Raw genomic sequence first — 18,593 nt, 5'->3', positions numbered from 1 at the left:
AAAACACGAGCAGACGATTTAGTATTTTTCTTCAGTTACAAAAGTTACTTACTTTACACCATTACCACCATTGAAAAGTTTGCGCTTCTAATTTTACTTCAAGTTGAAGTTACAAAAAATAATTAATTGCATCCCGAAAAAATTCCGTGGCACTATATCCTATATGGAATTAAGTACTGATTACGCATGTACTAAGGGCAAAATAAATTAGTTTATATTATTTTTGTGTTAATTAAACATATATTTACACGATTAAACACCAATTATTGTTCATGTGATTAATACACTGTATCATTTATGCTCTGTCGGCGGTGGAGCATCTTTAATATAGGGTTTCGTTTTTATGTTAACCATGCTTGTATGGAGCAATTCCTCTAAGAATAAATTCAATACGGGGCGCGTTAGCGATATATATTCTTAGAGGAATTTCTCCATACAAGCGAAATCCCATCCCAGTATGGATGTGTCATCAGCATACATAAAAAGTTCACATTGTTTACAATGGAGAGGCATGTCGTTTACATATAATGAAAAAGTTCTATATATGTATATGCCTATTTGCGTCAGAAATTTAACATAAAGAAGTACAAGAAAATAAATAGACCGCTGTGAGAGTCAGTAAATCCGGAATTTACCAGCCTGCAGCCTCTTCCAGCATCAGCAACATTAGAATATACTTGTACCGGAAGTGATGTAATTAGGGATCCGGAGCTTCGACGGGGTTTCGAAATATAGATAGGCATGACCGAACCCTCGTTAGTTTGTAAACAAAGTCCGCGTGAGTAGTATGCGACGCGACTCAGTGATAGCTGTTGTCAATAACTCTTCTTCCAAGCTTATGTTATCCGTTGATAAACATCAGATGACACAGATGCATAGGTATTTAGTATATGTGTGGAGTAAAGTCCTCGTTATCTTTAAACATTTGTTTATCGGACTAGGACTGAAAATGGACGAAGACCGAGAGTTGAAAAACCGTAGAAAGGGTTACAAGTGGTGTAAGGAATCTGTTGGAGGCACGTGGGCTAACTTAGCAGAGGATCAATTTGACAGTGGGTTTAAAATCGTAAGGTAATAAATCCTGTTTATTTAATATAAACAATAATTTACGATTTTTCGAGTTTTAACAACAGTCATGTGAGTGTTATAAATACAGACGATGTGTTCTGTACAACGTGTACAGGTAAACACACATGGCCGATACAGCTATCTGTCCGTCTTTAATGGTTAGACGTAATAAGCACAAGATGCCATAGTATACATGTACATACAATGTAAATTACTCTGTACTATAAAGTTATGTTAGGCCTGTCCTTCAAAATCGGGCTTGGCGTGTATCCCATTTTTTATCTTGTTTTTGTTTAAATGAATCTCTGTAATACCTTGGTGTCAACAGTATTTTACTATATATATCAAGCTACCAAAAATAAACTGTACACATTTTTCTTACAGTAGCCATAAATTCAGTAGAGCATCAAACAAAACATTGTACTAGGTAATGACAATGTAAAAGAGTGATTTTAACAGTACATGTACAAAGATACCAGGTGCTAAAGTTAACTGGAATCACTTTAGTTTGTATACTGGGTATGTTATCATTTACTATGTCACACCATATTACAGTTAAATGCCACGTGTGTGATTGTAAACATTCATGTGTAATACATACATTCTGTACATATGTATATACATGAGTTATGTTTTTCTAGTATACTGTATATATAATTAAACTAGTACTGGATCAACTAGTGAAAGAATGAAGTTCTTTGATCCTTTAATTATCAAAACCAGACATACATGTAAATAGCAAATGATACCGGACACTGAGAATTTAATGTTATTCAATACCAAATGATATATGTACATGTATATGAATTTTTATCAACATAAAAAAAACATCTCCTGAAGAACAGCGGCAGCTGGGAAGCGTTAATGATCAATAGCAGATTTGTTTTAGTTTTGTTTCTTTTCTATTTAAATTCCATCACAAGGATATTCAACATTTATTTATTATATAATTTTTGATATATACCACTGCGCTCTGGCCAGCCTACACCAGATATCTTTATGTATCTGTCATAATGTCTAAGTCTGGTGTCAGGACCAGGGTATCTGGGGCTATACCGGAAGTTGCGGAGGTCATTTTGATTTCCAGAATGGTTTCCGATGCGCTATGACATTTTACTTGGATGTTTTTTTTAATAGGTGAAAATTGTCTACATATAATTGTAGAAGAACAGGGAAAATACACATTCCTGTCGAGTGCCTCGACCGGGAATCGAACCCGGGTCTCCAGCGTGGAAATCTACGACTCTACCGACTGAGCCAAAGAAGCATGCTCCGTCAGCTGAGTGACAGAGACCGTATTTAACACTATATACAAACCACACCGACCTGCTCCTTTTACACTATTCCCGCTATTTTTCTTGAGATTTCCTTAATCTCAACCAGAGACTTTTTAACCATCTTCCATGGGTTATTGAGTTGGGCGCCAATGTAAAAGACAAGGAAAATACGCATTCCTGTCAAGTGCCCCGACCAGGAATCGAACCTGGGTCTCCGGCTTAGCTTGGAAATCTACAGCTCTACCGGCTGAGCCAAAGAAGCATGCTCTGTCAGCTGAGTGACAGAGACCGTATTTAACACTATGTACAAACCACACCGGCCCGCTCCTATTACATAATATTGAATGTTTAAAATCATTAAATAAATCAAATAAAAGCGATGAAGTGAAAATTAGACGATATTTCTGAGGTTTTTGCGGTCCCTGTTGTAAATGAGAATGGATTTTCAAACACCGGATGTAACGTTTGTCGCAATAAGTGATAAGAGGGGACCTGTCTGGACGGAAATTCCGGAATTCTAAAAAAATTGCATACAGATTTCTTTAAAATTCAAAATTTTGAAAAAATCATAATAACAAATGGACATGAACCAGATATGATATCACAAAAACATATGAACTGATGTGGAACTTTTTTTGCCGCATGATCATTTAAAAAAAATAGTCAATATAACCTATCTTAGCACTGGATGAAATACGGTAGAGTTGTGAGTTACAAATTTCAAGCTTAAAATGTGAAGATTTTGTTCGGGGACCCCCATGTTTTTTTTTAATTATGATATTTGAAAAAATATTACCTTAGGCATATCATATACAGATATTGTGAAATTGACATGGGTTTAACCCCCCGTTTCTCATTTCCTTTTTGGCCTATTCATTGACTTTTAGGGGCGAAAATATGTCCTGGGAAATAATGAAAATTAATTAGCATTTGTAAAAATACAAGTGTTTTGTATATTGTTCTGTCGCTAGAAATTTAGGACAAAAAACAATAGGACCAAGACTACTTTCACCCTAATATTACAGAAAGCATAATTTAATGAATTTTTCTATTAATTTTAGGGCAGCAAATTTGCACGCATGGTATATTTCAAGCTCAAATACCACGAAAAGTAGTTCGATAACATCCATTTTTCTTCACAGATTTGAAATCTGCATGAAAAATGCAAGAAAATAAGACCTGTAAGAAACAAAAATGACATGGGTTTTCCCAAAAGTATGGAGCTAACTTAAAACACACACATATATAAATATATACCGCAGCAAGGTTATAGTGATGCATGTAAATTAAGGAGCTTTCCATTACATGTAAAGACTACGTTAATGTATGACTACATAGCAACAAGTTTTGTAGGATTAATCTTATATATACACTTCTATAAATCTCAAATACAAAGAGGATTAACATGTTCTGAGAGTAAATTGTGCTCAAAATTAGAATTACTTGTGGAGAAGAAAAAAACTACAAAAGAACTGGAGGATAGCTATTAATTAAAGCTAAAATACTTATTATTTATTTCAGGTGTCATAGAAATTACATAATATTTATCATAAATGATATATATACCGTGGTAATGCTGCAAGTGAGCAATGCTGAGATGTTAAATAGCAATTTGTTTACACTAAAGTGACATATTCATGCAAGAGACACCTGAAAAAATACACTTGAAAACAGACAGATTATATATATTATTATGCAATGTACGATGTGTTTGCACAAATATTTATGATGTCAGCTGGCATCATATGTTATGTAGATTTAGTCAAATTGACAGGCCTCGTAACGTACACTACTGCATTGCCAGTACATGAATTTGCCATGAACAGTTACCCATGAAAATAATGCATGAAAATTCCATGAAACTTTGCCATGAAAAAACCCTTAAAAGGATCATTATTCATAGCCGTGAATTTGAATAAAGAAACATGAAAATGCCATGAATGCATGTTAATATTTGACCATGAAATTGAATTATGTCATCATTCAATTTCATGGCCATGAAACCTAGGAATAATTTCATGGGGATTTTCATACCCATGATTATCCAATGAATCATAAATATTCTTGCATCATGGCCATGAAATTCCCCTTAAAAGGAACATAATTCATGGCCATGAATTTTCAACCCATGAGAATTGCTTGTCTGATGTGATTTAACCATTTTCATGCCCATGGAAATAATACAATCACATAGTTTTGATTTTCATGAAATTGACATTAGAATGGATTTTCAACCCATGAGAATTGCTTGTCTGATGTGATTTAACCATTTTCATGCCCATGGAAATAATACAATCACATAGTTTTGATTTTCATGAAATTGACATTAGAATGCATACTTATCATTCATGGCTATGAATTTTATGATAAGGAATTAAAGTACAAATATGTTACATTCGGCATGATATGATCAGTTTTCCTAAATCTGTCATCAAAAACTCTCTGCTTTAATGTATTCTAAAATAAAGAAATACAATGAAAAAAACAATCTTCAGTTTGAAAGTTCAATTAGCATTAACAAAACATATAAAGCATTCAACATGCAGGCACATGGCAAATAAATTTGTACACTGTCATGTAGTTGATTGTGAGAATTTGGTAATGCCGCCCAGTGTATGCAATTTCATTAATTTCAAGGAATCACATTTTATCTCAAATTGTTTACTGTACCTTTAGGAACTCAGGATTAAATTCAGCACTTGTCTACAGAGTGTATAACAGATTATGAGCATGAAAATTCTGTTCCTAGTCATACATCAACAGACACAGCAGCCATTTTGGATTTCCTCTGTTTAGGCGGGAATATTCAAGTCATGTGACTCAAGTATTAAGATATAGAAGTCACATGACTCTAATAATAGAAAAACAGAAGCCATGTGTCTCAAGTTTTAGAAAAAAGGGAGTCATTTGACTTTAATTATTGACTTTTGACAAACAAAAACTCATCTTAATTAAGGCAAGGATATGAAATTACTAGTGAGTATCTTTATTAGCTAATTTCTAATTAAGGTTAATTTCCATAATTGTAAATTTTCATGGCCATGAATCATCAGCTATTTCATTTTCATTATCATCCTAAAAACATGGCCATGGAATACTTTCCACTTTAGCTCTCCTATTAATTCATGGCCATCATTATTAAATCAATGGCCATGAAATAATACCTTTCATCAAATCTAAAATTCCTTGTCATCACTGACAACTTAATGGCCATGAATGTCACATGAAAAAGTGATCATTACAGAAATTCATAGCCATTAACTCAGACGGATATATTTCAATGATAATTTCATTGATTATTGATATATTCACTGTCAATAGTCATGGGATATTTAATTAATTCATGGCCTTGATATTGATTTTTCATGGCATTTAAAACAATTCAGGAGTACACATGAAAAAAAATAACAAAATTTCATGGCCAAATTCTTGGTATTTATGAAATTTCATAGCATTTTCATGTGTATTTCACAGCTTTTTCAAGGTATTGACGTACAGTAGTGTAAGGCATAAACATGAGATGTTGCTGCGGTATTAAAATATAAATAGGCCTATCAATATTTATCTCTTTGTAATTTAGCAGAGCCTAGCAAGTATGTATTTTGCAAAAAGAAAAGATAATGATCAAAGTCATGTTGACCTTTAATTACGTTAAGGTCAAAGGTTAAATGAGTAGAGAACTTTAAATACAAAATATGGAAATGGAAGCAAGGCATATTTTTGTTCACTTCGCTTCTGTACTTGAAATTGTGGGAAAGATGATCATGAATTATTGAATTTGAGTAATCTTTTCTATTTTTCAGTGGAGGGTTAACAAATTACCTCTACTTGTGCTCACTGCCAAAGAAATACCCACAACAGGGTAATGAACCCACTCAGGTGTTGTTACGTGTTTACGGGGACATTGCTAAAGACCAGGAATTCCTGGTACGCAATACAGCAGTGTTTGCTATACTTTCCACTAGAAATCTTGGACCAAAACTTTATGTTGCACATGCAGAAGGGAGAATCGAGGAATACATACCGGTAGGTATATAAAAGCAGTAATTCGATCAGTTTTGAACTGTTAACAAAATATTTGAATTCTTTTTTTAGGTCACCTGAGACGAAGTCTCAAGTGACCTTTTCTAATCGCCTTTTGTCTGTCGTCGTCCGTTGTGCGTCGTATGTCCATAAACAATTTACATTTTCGACTTCTTCTCCAAAACTACTGAAGCAATTTCAATGAAATTTTGCACAAACCTTCTAAGGCATAAGGCCAATCACAATTGTGAATTATATGGTCCCCACCCCCCAGGGAGCTATGGGAGGGGCTAAAAGGGGTGAAATTGACTAAAATTTCAAAAATCTTCTTCTCCACTCACAGATGTGATGGAATGGTGCAATCAAATACTCTTCTTAGATAGAAAGGTCTTAAGGTCCTTTACAAAAATTGTGAATTATATGATCCTGGGGTCTCAGGTTTCTCCCTGGGGAGGGGTTTAAGTTTACTATAGTTTATATAGGGAAAACACATTTTTGAGTATTATTTGATCATTTAAATGAATTTGTTAAAGGAAATGAGTCAAATATTGTCAGAATTATCAGTATGAAATGGCCATTGAATCCTATTAACCAATTTTCCATGACTGACCCCCAGGGAACCCTAGGGGCGGGTTCAAAAGGGGTCAAATAGGCTATAACTTCAAAAATCTTCTGAAATTCTGGAAATGGTAGAATCAAATACTCTTCATAGATGGACAGGTCTTAAGGTGTTTTATGAAAATTGTGAATTATATGACCCTGGTGTCTCACGTTTCCCCCTGGGGAGGGGGTCAAGTTTACTCTAGTTTATTTAGGGAAAACACATTTATGAGCATTTTTTGCTCAATTTTCATAGGAAATGAGTCAAACTTGTTTAGAATTATTAGCCTGAGATAACATTTTAATATTATATCTATATTGGTCCTGGTCAACCCCCTTGGGGCAGAGGGGCGCGGCCAAAAGGGGCAAATAGGTAATGGTGCATAAATCAACTACTTATATACAGAGGATTCCGCTTATTTGCATAGGTCATTTTCCAGAAGAAAATATGCAAATAACCGGAGTATTCGAATAGGCGGAGATGACATTTTGCACCTCCGTTTGACCCCACACATATGTATGTGAATAGGCAAATAAATATCGTTTCGTTTACTTGATAAATACGTAAATTATTTACACTTAAAACGAACCACAAGTAATTATTTTCGAAGTTGTAAATCGATTTTAATTGTTTAATAACAAAAAATATTAGATTCTTGTTTACGTTAGATCGACACGTGAATATTTGAGAAACAGCTAAACGATCGATATCAAATGCAATTAGATTCTACTAAACAGGATTGGATTTGTGTCTACAATTCTGAACCTAAATAATAAACAAATTTACGTACATTTGCCTGGCAAAATGAACTTACGATCGTGATTAAACTTCAAAGTGCCGATCAACTAGTAGTGTTGCTTTTACACATGTGCATATGAATTCGAAAATGGCGGCAGGTATGAAGCCATGCGTTCACTCGACCTAAATGTCTTTTGAGAATTCTCCCTGTATTGTTGATCTATACGGCGAATAGCTTGATAACATTTCAGAAATTAATTCATATTCAAGTAGCAATGAAACAATTAACGTAGCAAGTATCTTTTGTATCCTAAGCTTACATACTGTACGAAACTTGCGGTAGTCATTGTACGCCGACTTTGCATGCTTTTTTGTCTCGTTCAACGAGACGCTTGATACGCACATGTCTGTCGTACATGTCTGTCGTAGTCAACAAGACTCTGGTTGAACGAGACTACTTATGAATGGCGATTGTTGTAAAGAAGCATGGTTTCTCCAACCGATCGCGAACTAAGGTACGTTACGTTAATAAATAAACATATTTGAAAGTGCAGATGCTTTAATTAGACGTTTGAGTCAGTGATTATACTAAAGTTATGATCAACCGCTGCTAATGTAAATCGTAACAGCGTCGAATACCTTTGCAGATTCATGCATAAAATAACAAGCCATACTATAACGTTAATCTGTTACCAGGATGATGTCTAGTAAAAGCGAAGTATCTTGAAACATATATCGGCGAATTTCGCTAAAAATATATTGCAAAATTGAAAAATATTCGATTTTATTTTCAGAATTTCCCAAATATTTTTATTCAAATAACCGGAGGTCATGTAAAAGTCAATGCAAATACACGGAGTTGAAAAACAAAGATAAAGAAGGAAAAAATCGGTACCGCAGAATTTTATGCAAATAACCGAAATATTCGAATAACCGTTATTCGATTATGTGGAGTCCTCTGTACTGGAAATGGTAGAATCAAATACTCCGCATAGATGGAAAGGTCTTAAAGTCCTTTACAAAAATTATGAATAATATGACCCTGGGGTCTCATGTTTCCCTCTTGGGAGGGGGTCAAGTTTACTTAAGTTTATATAGGAAAAACACTTTATGAACATTATTTGCCTATTTTTCATAGGAAATTAGTCAAACTGGGTTAGAATTATTAGTCTGAAATAGCATTTTAACATCATATCCATATTGGTCATGGCCGACCCCCAGGGGCCAGAGGGGCGGAGCCAAAAGGGGTCAAAATGGTAATTTCAAAAATCTTCTTTTTGAATTCACAGATTTGATGGAACCAGATACTCTTGATAGATTGGAAGGTCTTAAGGCCCTTTACAAAGATTTGTGAATTTCGTGGCCCTGGGATCTCCGATTTTCCCCTGGGGAGGGGGTCAAATTTACTATAGTTTATGTAGAAAAAACACATTTAGGAACATTATTAGCTTAGTTTTCATAGGAAATTAGTCAATCTGGGTAAGAATTATTAGCCTGAGATAGCATTTTAACATCATATCCATATTGGTCCTGGCCGACCCCCAGGGGCCAGAGGGTTGGGGCCAAAAGGGGTAAGAATTTCAAAAATCTTTCTTCTGAATTCACACATTTGATGGAACCAAATAATCTTCATAGATTAAAAAGTCAAAATTATAAAATCACTGACTGACTTCAATGGCCTGATGGGCCAATATATAGTGTTTATATGCATGTCTTTGTTTCATTCTGTATCTGAAATCAGGTGACCGTTAAGGCCCATGGGCCTCTTGTTATTATTTTAGATTGATCATATGCTATACATTTTGTAGATATGTTTGATTTATCATTTGCACATAATATTTGTCATCAAACTTAAATTATTTCCTAGAAGATATGACATTGCAATTCTAGCATGTTTCATTTTAAGTTTCTTTACTCTGATATCGATTCTTAAAATAAATGAAAATAATGACTAATATATTAGACATCCTGCCATCTGTCCTTTGGTCTACTGATCAGACATCGGGGTTTAAGGGATGGATTATGATTATGTTAATTTGTACATTAATAACGTACAATACAAACTACACTGTGCAAAGCACTTAAATAGCACTGGCTTTTAGGAATGTGGCAATGCACTGCACTGCAGTTACTTTTAAAACCATCACTTAACAGCTTGTAGAATTTGTAAAGTTTTATACTGTCTACAAGTCTTACCAGACAATAACAGTTTTCAATATGTTAATTGAGTCTCATGAAAAAAGTTGTTTTGTTTTAACATGTATATGCAAATTTGATTTACCAGGTACATTAATGTAATTAAAAGTTTAACTCAATTACCCCTGAATACTCATAATGAACTATTCCAGCGTCTGAATAAGAAAAGTTCATGTGAGCTCTCCAGGGGGAAATGAGTTAAGAGCTATGAAATATGGAAGGCAATTGTTAAGAATCTCAGATTGAAGTAATATTACAGAGTGGCTGTTGGTGTTCAAGTCGTGTATAATTCAAAACTTATAAATATTACCAAGTTACTGGTCATGGTTTGACTGGAAGATGATGGACAAAGCGATTAAAGTCACAAAATATGTAACTATAGCTGCAAATTGATTTGGACCCGATATTGCTAATATTATTAGATGTAGTTAAAATTAAGCAATATCAAGAATATGTGTAATGGTTTCTTCATAACTTTGGTACAGCAGTTGTTAAAAGTCACTTCTTGTAAATATGCCTTCATTTAAACTGGTCTCCATGACATGTCTCGCTATATAGAATGTTACCGAATGGAAGTCGGAGAGTTCATGACCCGTCAAAGGGAGAGTTTGGACAGACGTCAGGTAATTACGGTCGTCACATGGTGTTCTCGGTAACAACATTACGTTGTTGGCTAACTTTGGTTTCTTTGAAAATTGGGGCCTATTTAGCTATCTTCAATATTTATTTTAATTTTTATCAAAATTTAATTTCTGAATCATAACTGCCCATCTTGACTTCAAATTCTTCAAAATCATGAAGAAAATGAGATAGATATATATATATCATAGGGATATTGGGACTGGGTTAAAGATATGTGGGGTCTGTACACATTTTCTCATCGTGGAATATATACAGTATACATTAGACACTTATACATGTTGTGGATAGTTTTAGTTCTCTTAACTTCATACATATGCATGCAGCTTTGTTCTTTATTTTGGCCCTAGCTACTAAAGAGTAAAAATCAAGATTTCTTACTTAACATGTAAATTAGGTTAAAAGAATGTTCTCCCTTCCCCTAGCATAAGGGATCAGGAAGCTGACATACTTTAAAATGATCTTTGATTATTCTTCTCCAAAAAAATGATTTCTTTTTCTTGTTCTATTTTTCAGACAAAGCCGTTAAGTACACGGGACTTACAGAATCCGTTCCTCTCCCAACAGATTGCCAAAAAAATGGCTCTTTTTCATGCAATAGACGACATGCCTTTACATAAAGAGCCAAAATTCTTAGAAGAAAAGATGTTCTGGTAATACATGTTCATTAATATACTGATTTAGTTATGTACATGTGTTGTAACTGTTGTTCATAAAGCTTTGTAATATAGCTCAGCAAACTTTGGATAAACTGAGGGTATCAAAGGATGGTTAGATGATAACCTCTATCTAACTCTGTAGTGTAGCTTTAGAGATGTGACCTTGATAACCTCTAGCTAACTCTGAAGTGTAGCTTTAGAGATGTGACCTTGGTAGTTCCTCTAGTTAACTCTGTAGTGTAGCTTTAGAGATGTGACCTTGATAACCTCTAGCTAACTCTGTGGTGTAGCTTTAGAGGTGTGACCTTGGTAACCTCTAGTTAACTCTGTAGTGTAGCTTTAGAGATGTGACCTTGGTAGTTCCTCTAGTTAACTCTGTAGTGTAGCTTTAGAGGTGAGACCTTGGTAACCTCTAGCTAACTCTGTAGTGTACATGCATGTAGCTTTAGAGATGTGACCTTGATAACCTCTAGCTAACTCTGTAGTGTACATGTAGCTTTAGAGACGTGACCTTGGTAACCTCTAGCTAATTCTGTAGTGTAGGCTTAGAGATGTGACCTTGGTAACCTCTAGTTAACTCTGTGGTGTAGCTTTAGAGGTGTGACCTTGGTAACCTCTAGCTAACTCTGTAGTGTACATGTAGCTTTAGAGATGTGACCTTGCCAGACATGTTAACCCTACCGATTCTGGCGGAAGTCTACCGCTTTTGAGACTGATATTCCGCCTACCGCTTTAATATCCAAATATTCCGATTTCTGCAAAACATCGTCTTCATTTTTTTTTTTCTTCCGATTTCTGAATTTTCATAGTCGGTTGGGGCTGCCATGGTGGCTTCAAAATGCATACCAGACTAAGTAGGCTGACTTGCTTCATAATTAAGTAAACAAAGGAGGTGTGAACACTCCCTGACCAACATCCACTGGTGCTAATTAGCAGCCTGGGGCTAGTTCCACCTTGGCTTGGTGGTGTCACTTGTGTCTGAGTGTAACGATGTGTGTTTAGGTAGGCCTACCGTAAGGAAACAATCATCTGGCCTTTCAATAAATTTTGTGCTTAAAACTAGTAAGCATCATTTCAAAAACAAACACTACATATAATTGAAATGATTTACTCACGTTTTTAATGTAAAATAGGCATACAGTGTCTGCTGAAAATCATAAACTTTGCAATCGTAATGGCCGCCATTTTGGAATGGGGTGATTCTAATAAAGGATCCGGATTTTGGTATATTTTTTCAGGATATCACTAAAAAAAAGTTATTATTTTTTTCAGGGTGATAATTTCTCTAGAATATTGGTGTAAATTTTAGAAACAAATATTTGTATTTTTTCTTGCATAAATCAAAAGAAAATGAGTCCAGTATGTATTACAAAAAAAAAAAAAAGTGAAAAAAAACCAAAACAAATAGACAAAATGTATAATTAAAAAAGGTGATAAATAGCATTGAAATAAAAATATACAATGTATTTATTGGCATTTTTCATCTTCTAAATCTAATGTAAGCCTTAATTAACATTTAAAAAATACAAAATGAGCCACCATGCAAGGCCTATGGTAATAATTAAAGTTAAATCATAATTTGTTAACAAAATATGTTTTTGCAATTATTTTGCATATTATTGATATTTATACATCTCTGACGCGTCGCGAAAAATGCCGCGTGTAATGCTACCGCTTTTGAGTCAAAAATCTACCTCTTTTTGCTCACCAAAGGTTAACATGTCTGAGATGTGACCTTGGTAATCTCTAGCTAACTCTGTAGTGTAGCTTAAGAGATGTGACCTTGGTAACCTCTAGCTAACTCTGTAGTGTAGCTTTAGAGACTCTGAAGTGTAGCTTTAGAGATGTGACCTTGGTAACCTCTAGCTAACTCTGTAGTTTAGCTTTAGAGATGTGACCTTGGTAACCTCTAGCTAATTCTTTAGTGTAGCTTTAGAGACTCTGTAGTGTAGCTTTAGAGGTGTGACCTTGGTAACCTCTAGCTAACTCTGTAGTGTACATGTAGCTTTAGAGATGTGACCTTGGTAGTTCCTCTAGTTAACTCTGTAGTGTAGCTTTAGAGATGTGACCTTGATAACCTCTAGCTAACTCTGTGGTGTAGCTTTAGAGGTGTGACCTTGGTAACCTCTAGTTAACTCTGTGGTGTAGCTTTAGAGGTGTGACCTTGGTAACCTCTAGCTAACTCTGTAGTGTACATGCATGTAGCTTTAGAGATGTGACCTTGGTAACCTCTAGCTAACTCTGTAGTGTAGCTTAGAGATGTGACCTTGGTAACCTCTAGCTAACTCTGTAGTGTAGCTTTAGAGATGTGACCTTGGTAACCTCTAGCTAACTCTGTAGTGTAGCTTTAGAGAACTCTGTAGTGTAGCTTTAGAGATGTGACCTTGGTAGTTCCTCTAGTTAACTCTGTAGTGTAGCTTTAGAGATGTGACCTTGATAACCTCTAGTTAACTCTGTGGTGTAGCTTTAGAGGTGAGACCTTGGTAACCTCTAGCTAACTCTGTAGTGTACATGCATGTAGCTTTAGAGATGTGACCTTGATAACCTCTAGCTAACTCTGTAGTGTACATGTAGCTTTAGAGACGTGACCTTGGTAACCTCTAGCTAATTCTGTAGTGTAGGCTTAGAGATGTGACCTTGGTAACCTCTAGTTAACTCTGTGGTGTAGCTTTAGAGCTGTGACCTTGGTAACCTCTAGCTAACTCTGTAGTGTACATGTAGCTTTAGAGATGTGACCTTGGTAATCTCTAGCTAACTCTGTAGTGTAGCTTAAGAGATGTGACCTTGGTAACCTCTAGCTAACTCTGTAGTGTAGCTTTAGAGACTCTGAAGTGTAGCTTTAGAGATGTGACCTTGGTAACCTCTAGCTAACTCTGTAGTTTAGCTTTAGAGATGTGACCTTGGTAACCTCTAGCTAATTCTTTAGTGTAGCTTTAGAGACTCTGTGGTGTAGCTTTAGAGGTGTGACCTTGGTAACCTCTAGCTAACTCTGTAGTGTACATGTAGCTTTAGAGATGTGACCTTGGTAATCTCTAGCTAACTCTGTAGTGTAGCTTAAGAGATGTGACCTTGGTAACCTCTAGCTAACTCTGTAGTGTAGCTTTAGAGATGTGAACTTGTACCAAGTACTGAGTTGTTGAAATATCCCATCATCACTCTGAACACATTTGGATTATTCTTATTAAAAAGTCAGATCAGTTCATTTTGAAATTAAGAGTAGTGATCAAGAATGTTCACAAGGGCTGAAACGATTAGTAATTTTTGTATTCGATTATTCGGTCACATGTAATCGATTACTAATCGATTAATCGTTTGAATTGAAGGCAACTATATTGTTTCACTAATGACTACTGAAAACGTCCGCCATGTTTTGTTATCAACTAGGCCTAATAATAACACCTACTGTACAATATGACAGAGGACATGCCTTGTATAATGTAAGCCTACCAATAAATAAGAATAGATTTATTGACAAAACAAACTATTTTATCCGAAATAAGCTCTGAATTCTGTTCCTGTATCGTCTTCCGTAACATCGTTTAAATCAAGTCTGCTAACCCGCTGTTTTGATGTGACCTTCACACGTAAGACTAATCAACCAAATCTGGATCGCCACGGAGCGACATGACCAGATTTTCGTCAATAAACTTTTTTATTTCCGTGATGAAAAAAATAAAATAAATCAACAACTCTTATCTTCAATTAGAATATGAACAAAAACATTCTTTTTATATGATAAACACATGCAATAGTAAAATTTAAATGTTCAAGATTACTGCTCCTTCCGCTCCCGACCGTCCTGGCGTCGATTAGGCCTCCGTGACGTAACAACATGGAGTCGATCGCTAGTGAAAATTGGCGAACAGCGTGCAAGCTTTCCCATGACATCCACTTTTTCATTGATTAATGACTTTAACTTCCACAGAGACGTAATTTAACAAGTATTTCTCACATCATATATGCTTTGTTGAGTTCAAAACATGCACATAAAGAGATGAAACTCCAGTCGGAATGGCTTACTCAGAAATCCATGATCTGTCAATGTGTTTAGTCAGCTTACAATGCACTTGCTATGCATGTTACGATTAACGATTAATAAAATCTTTAATCGATTATCAGCGATTAGCTTCATTAATCTAATCGCCTCCGATTATTCGACTAATCGTTTCAGCCCTAATGTTCACAAATATCATGATACTGATACTTGTTTTCATTACTTCTGAGCTAATCTTACCCTCAGATGAATTATATATTGGAATTATTTAATCACAGTCACTGGAACTGTTAACAACTTACCCTAAGATGAATTATATATTGGAATTATTTAATCACAGTCACTGGAACTGTTAACAACTTACCCTAAGATGAATTATATATTGGAATTATTTAATCACAGTCAATGAACTGTTAACAACTTACCCTAGATGAATTATATATTGGAATTATTTAATCATAGTCAATGGAACTGTTAACAACTTACCCTAAGATGAATTATATATTGGAATTATTTAATCACAGTCAATAGAACTGTTAACAACTTACCCTAAGATGAATTATATATTGGAATTACTTAATCACAGTCACTGGAACTGTTAACAACTTACCCTCAGATGAATTATATATTGGAATTATTTAATCACAGTCAATGGAACTGTTAACAACTTACCCTAAGATGAATTATATATTGGAATTACTTAATCATAGTCAATGGAACTGTTAACAACTTACCCTCAGATGAATTATATATTGGAATTATTTAATCATAGTCAATGGAACTGTTAACAACTTACCCTCAGATGAATTATATATTGGAATTACTTAATCATAGTCAATGGAACTGTTAACAACTTACCCTAAGATGAATTATATATTGGAATTATTTAATCACAGTCAATGGAACTGTTAACAACTTACCCTCAGATGAATTATATATTGGAATTACTTAATCACAGTCACTGGAACTGTTAACAACTTACCCTCAGATGAATTATATATTGGAATTATTAATCACAGTCAATGGAACTGTTAACAACTTACCCTAGATGAATTATATATTGGAATTACTTAATCACAGTCAATGGAACTGTTAACAACTTACCCTCAGATGAATTATATATTGGAATTATTTAATCATAGTCAATGGAACTGTTAACAACTTACCCTCAGATGAATTATATATTGGAATTACTTAATCATAGTCAATGGAACTGTTAACAACTTCCTCAGATGAATTATATATTGGAATTACTTAATCACAGTCAATGGAACTGTTAACAACTTACCCTCAGATGAATTATATATTGGAATTATTTAATCACAGTCAATGGAACTGTTAACAACTTACCCTCAGATGAATTATATATTGGAATTATTTAATCACAGTCAATGGAACTGTTAACAACTTACCCTCAGATGAATTATATATTGGAATTACTTAATCACAGTCAATGGAACTGTTAACAACTTACCCTAAGATGAATTATATATTGGAATTACTTAATCACAGTCACTGGAACTGTTAACAACTTACCCTAAGATGAATTATATATTGGAATTATTTAATCACAGTCAATGGAACTGTTAACAACTTACCCTAGATGAATTATATATTGGAATTATTTAATCATAGTCAATGGAACTGTTAACAACTTACCCTCAGATGAATTATATATTGGAATTATTTAATCACAGTCAATGGAACTGTTAACAACTTACCCTCAGATGAATTATATATTGGAATTATTTAATCACAGTCAATGGAACTGTTAACAACTTACCCTAAGATGAATTATATATTGGAATTATTTAATCACAGTCAATGGAACTGTTAACAACTTACCCTCAGATGAATTATATATTGGAATTATTTAATCACAGTCAATAGAACTGTTAACAACTTACCCTAAGATGAATTATATATTGGAATTATTTAATCATAGTCACTGGAACAGTTAACAACTTACCCTCAGATGAATTATATATTGGAATTATTTAATCACAGTCAATGGAACTGTTAACAACTTACCCTCAGATGAATTATATATTGGAATTATTTAATCACAGTCAATGGAACTGTTAACAACTTACCCTCAGATGAATTATATATTGGAATTATTAATCACAGTCACTGGAACTGTTAACAACTTACCCTCAGATGAATTATATATTGGAATTATTTAATCACAGTCACTGGAACTGTTAACAACTTACCCTCAGATGAATTATATATTGGAATTACAATCACAGTCAATGAACTGTTAACAACTTACCCTCAGATGAATTATATATTGGAATTACTTAATCACAGTCAGAACTGTTAACAACTTACCTAGTGAATTATATATTATTATTCATCAGGAACTGTTAACAACTTACCCTCAGATGAATTATATATTGGAATTACTTAATCACAGTCAATGGAACTGTTAACAACTTACCCTCAGATGAATTATATATATATTGGAATTACTTAATCACAGTCAATGGAACTGTTAACAACTTACCCTCAGATGAATTATATATTGGAATTATTAATCACAGTCAATGGAACTGTTAACAACTTACCCTAGATGAATTATATAATTGAATTTATTTAATCACAGTCAATGGAACTGTTAACAACTTACCCTCAGATGAATTATATATTGGAATTACTTAATCACAGTCAATGGAACTGTTAACAACTTACCCTAAGATGAATTATATATTGGAATTACTTAATCACAGTCACTGGAACTGTTAACAACTTACCCTCAGATGAATTATATATTGGAATTATTTAATCATAGTCACTGGAACTGTTAACAACTTACCCTAAGATGAATTATATATTGGAATTATTTAATCACAGTCACTGGAACTGTTAACAACTTACCCTCAGATGAATTATATATTGGAATTACTTAATCATAGTCAATGGAACTGTTAACAACTTACCCTAAGATGAATTATATATTGGAATTACTTAATCACAGTCAATGGAACTGTTAACAACTTACCCTAAGATGAATTATATTATTGGAATTATTTAATCACAGTCAATGGAACTGTTAACAACTTACCCTAAGATGAATTATATATTGGAATTATTTAATCACAGTCACTGGAACTGTTAACAACTTACCCTCAGATGAATTATATATTGGAATTATTTAATCATAGTCAATGGAACTGTTAACAACTTACCCTCAGATGAATTATATATTGGAATTATTTAATCATAGTCAATGGAACTGTTAACAACTTACCCTCAGATGAATTATATATTGGAATTATTTAATCATAGTCACTGGAACTGTTAACAACTTACCCTCAGATGAATTATATATTGGAATTATTTAATCACAGTCAATAGAACTGTTAACAACTTACCCTCAGATGAATTATATATTG

General features: G+C 34.1%; 1 protein-coding gene across 1 annotated transcript in view; it reads left to right on the top strand.

Moving 5' to 3' along the window:
* Positions 1-701: 701 nt before the first annotated feature.
* Positions 702-18,593, top strand: part of LOC138329074 (choline/ethanolamine kinase-like) — a 47,431-nt gene continuing 29,539 nt past the window's right edge. Inside the window, exons 1-3 of the mRNA XM_069275798.1 lie at positions 702-1,071; positions 6,149-6,371; positions 11,059-11,195. Of these exons, the coding sequence (XP_069131899.1) occupies positions 788-1,071; positions 6,149-6,371; positions 11,059-11,195 (644 nt within the window). The 5' untranslated portion in view covers positions 702-787. The remainder of the gene's footprint in view (positions 1,072-6,148; positions 6,372-11,058; positions 11,196-18,593) is intronic.

This window comes from Argopecten irradians, chromosome 8, assembly GCF_041381155.1.
Source record: "Argopecten irradians isolate NY chromosome 8, Ai_NY, whole genome shotgun sequence".
Taxonomy (NCBI): Eukaryota; Metazoa; Mollusca; class Bivalvia; order Pectinida; family Pectinidae; genus Argopecten; species Argopecten irradians.
The sequence above is the reverse complement of the archived record's forward strand: the minus strand, read 5'-3'. Positions and strand labels throughout refer to the sequence as shown.